This window comes from Rhea americana, unplaced genomic scaffold (assembly GCF_003343005.1).
Source record: "Rhea americana isolate MKP2758 unplaced genomic scaffold, rheAme1 scaffold_164, whole genome shotgun sequence".
Classification (NCBI taxonomy): Eukaryota; Metazoa; Chordata; class Aves; order Rheiformes; family Rheidae; genus Rhea; species Rhea americana.
Window position 1 is genome coordinate 572,606 of NW_028185750.1, and position 3,785 is coordinate 576,390.

Sequence of the window (3,785 nt, forward strand, 5' to 3'; positions counted from 1 at the left end):
GGCCCGGCCGGAGCGGGACTGGCGCCCGGCGGCGCCGCGGAAGTTTGCGGGCCGGGCCGGGGGCAGCGCCTTTGGCCGGCCGCAGCGGGGTCTCCGGGAGGTGCGCTGCGAGGGGGGAAGCGGATCCCGGGCCGCGGTGCCCGCCCGGTGGCGGGCGAAGCCGCTCCGCGGACAGCGCGGCTCTGCGCCGGCGGCCCGGCTCGGGCGGCCGCCCGGCGCCCGCCAGCCCCTCTCTCCCGCCGCCTTCCGGGCGGCGCCGGCGAAGGCGGGATGCGCCTCTCACCGTCTCCTCTGGCCGTTCTGTTTTGCAGGAGGTTTTCGGTGCAGAGATGTGCGAGATGTCACCTGGGGATTTCAGCCTCCGAGATGGTCATGAGGGCCAGGGATTTGGTATATCATTTAAATTGCTTTACTTGCACCACTTGCAACAAGATGCTGACCACCGGCGACCACTTTGGCATGAAAGACAATCTGGTGTACTGCCGCCTCCATTTCGAGACTCTCATCCAGGGGGAGTACCAGGTGCATTTCAATCACTCGGATGTAGCCGCTGGGAAGGGCCCAGCACTGGGAGCGGGCTCTGCCAACACTTTGGGACTGCCTTATTACAACGGCGTGGGGACTGTCCAGAAGGGGAGACCCAGGAAAAGGAAGAGCCCAGGGCCTGGGGCAGATCTGGCAGCTTACAATGCAGGTAAGAGATCCCATTTCCTTCCCCCCCCCTCCCCTAAGAACGATTTAAAAGGTTTGTTTCTGTTCCCTTCCAAAGGGGGATTTCCGTTTATTTTAGCTTAAACCGTTAATAATAGTTTAGCTGCAGCATAATTATTGAGATCAAGTGCTGTCAAATTGCAATTACAGAAGCTAGTATGTTAGCATTTTTCACTTCAGCTGGAAATAAAATGTTTTGAAGCAAGGTCATCTGGTTAAGGAGGGGGGAGAAGGGGGAGTGTAGCCTGAAATAAAATCTGGAAACCAGAGATTGTAAGTTAGCACTTCAGAGAGCTGTGAATTTTCTTTAGTGGCTACATTCTTAAAGGCTGCTGATGAGTGAATTATCTTGCCCTTTTCCTGAGCTCTTGCACCTCAGAGTTTTGGAAGGAAGGAAAGAGAGAGAGAGAGATGAGGAAAAAGAAGTGGCGGTTTTTGCAGGATCCACGGCGGGAGGCGGCTGGCGGGGCTGCGGGCAGCAGGTGTTTGCAGGCAGCCTTGGGACGGTTCGTGCAGTGACAAGTTAGGCTGGAGTTTTGTTCATCATCAGTGACTCCGGGAAGACTCAGAGCCACATCTCTGTTCTAAACCTTCCCTGTCCCCGAGTCAYAGCCCTCTAGCTCTTAACTGGGACCAGCAGTAAGAAGAAAGGGAGCAAACCTGGCAACAGCCACMAGCCTGTAGTCTCTGCAGAAACTCTGCCTCTCGGGTTCTCTGCATTCAGTTGTGAACTTTCTGAGGTGTTTCCTTGCTGAACATCCCCACAATAGTATTGCAGTTTTTCAGGCAAAKGAATTCAAGTAGTCTCCTGCCCCACCAACCCCCCATCCCCACACCTCTTCCCATCACTCTTCTTGCACCGGTAACTGCCCACCAGAGCTGCTGTGATCGCTGAGTCTTCTCAGCCGTGCTCCTTGTATGCAAAAGGAGAAAGTTTTTGGACAAAAGAAAATATTTGGATCTTGATTTTACTGGAAGCATTCAAGGCAGAGGTGGTGGGGTTTACTCCAGACCAATGTGTCCGTACACTGTGTGCTYAGTCAGCCCCATCGATGCTGAAGACGAAACTCATTTGCCTCTTTTGTTGTCATCTGTTTCAACTTTGTTTGCAGGGTTTTCTGTTGTTTCAATTTTGTTTATTTGTTTTTTAATCTATGAAGTTCAGATATGTCGAATAGGGTGGAGATTTGCCTTCAACTTTTTCTTCTCCTTCTTCCCCCGGAAAGGGGGGGAAGATATTTGTTTATCTACTTGCTGAGCACACTGGAAATAGTGCAAAAGTCAGTAGTAGTCCCAGTGGTGATGGCTGATAAAAGGTGTAACTAGCATTCTTCTGAGTAACAGTGATCTTTAAAACATCCAGAAAATATGCATTTTGCCCGTTAAAAAATGTTTCCTTTTCGGAGAGATTGGATTTTAATCGTCCTTCCGCTGCCTTCCTATGCAGGGCAGATGTTCAGATTCAGAGGACCTGTAAACGCAAACAGCAGCATCTGTCCTGGATAAGAGCGCAGCTTGGGAAAGTCTTATTGCTCCCTGGTTTACTAAATACACCATCTTTAACTGCATTTCTTTAAAAGTTCGTTTTCAAAATTATTGCCCTCTGATTTTTTGCTCTTCTAATTTTTGCTTAGACCCTGGAGCTTAAGAGATCTTCCTTGAGAAAGAAAGACTTTACTTAAACTATTTATCATTAAGCCAACAACCAATTAATTTATGTGGCAATAAGTGTCAGAGATCTTGAAAATCAAACGGGCGTGCTGATTGATTTAAAAATTTACAAAACAGAAAAATATTTTCAAGTGTTCGATTTTGCATGTTTTAAATTGAAATCGTTTAAAACTGTGATAGTTTCTCTCCCTTTTTAATGGAACTTCTCATTTCTTTCTCAGAAATCATCTGAGGGGATTTGTTGCTGATGATCTATAGAATATTTTGTGTAAATAAATCTCCACAAAACGGTGGTGGGGAAGGAGGACCCCCAAACTTGGCCAGAGCTGAGACTGGAATTATTTTGTAAATTGCAGCAAGTATTCATCTGCAGCATGGATTKGACTGACCCTTTTATTTTCCTACTTAAACGAGACTCCGTCTGCACAGGGATGATGGATTTTAGATGTGGATAGAGCCTGACAAGTGGAAAATAGCTTAGAAGGATGCCGAAACTTCAAAAAGATTTTTTTTTTAAGTATGCTCCTGTGATCATAATTTCTTCTTTCACTTGTTGGAATGGAGTTTGGGCTTTTTAGGTCAGTAAATCAATGGCTGAAAGCTTGCTGAACACAGGAGCACCTGTAAAGAATTCTGAATACTCCCGTTGTGAATTAGACCCCAAACCTCCCACAGCTTGCTATATTTTATTCATTCATATCTAGTCTGTCTTTAGTATGAAGGCACTAAAATATGCTTGAAAATGATAGATGTACTGTGCAGACCTGGGGCACCACAGTCCGACAAAATACCCATGATCTGTGCAAACAGCAAAGACATTAAGAAATATTTCGTTTCTTTTCTAGCTGGAAGATACATAGTGGATCAGCAAGCAGATGACTAAATATCTAGCCTAGATGTAAATCTCGGCCTAAGGGGTCGGGCAGAGGGGAGCTGGGCTCGGCGCTGGAGGAGCCCGCCTGTGGGGCCGCCTTTCGGGGCGCCGGCGGTGCGGGGCCGCGGCGCGGCCGCAGCAGGGACCCTCCGGGCCGGCCCGCGCCGCGCGGCTCGCCGCGGGCCGAGGCGCCGCCTGGAGCGGGCTCTCGCCGGGCTCTGTCAGAAGTCTTTTATTTTTTTCCCTTCCCTCTTGACGAAAATCGGAAAAGCCTGGAAAGTTTTAAAGACCGATTTTATCTCTTTCCCTCCTCGTTTCCCCTGGGAGCAAAAGCTCAAAATGAGCGTTCCTGCGACTGCAGTGGCAGAGCAAGCGAACTCCTGAAGCCACAGCTTCAAAACGGGGGTGTCTGGCAGAAATTTCTTAAGAAAAGACCAGTTCTCTCCTTCTCTTCCTCCTCCCCCCCCGCCCCTCCCGGCCGACGTGGTCACCTTCAGAGCTCCCCCCGGGCCCTGCGCATCCAGCCCCT

At 49.3% G+C, this 3,785-nt stretch overlaps 1 protein-coding gene across 1 annotated transcript in view; it reads left to right on the forward strand.

The window, feature by feature from the left end:
* Nucleotides 1-308: 308 nt before the first annotated feature.
* Nucleotides 309-3,785, forward strand: part of LHX2 (LIM homeobox 2) — an 18,604-nt gene continuing 15,127 nt past the window's right edge. The window contains exon 1 of the mRNA XM_085300467.1: nt 309-694. Coding sequence (XP_085156593.1) covers nt 367-694 — 328 coding nt within the window. The 5' untranslated portion in view covers nt 309-366. The remainder of the gene's footprint in view (nt 695-3,785) is intronic.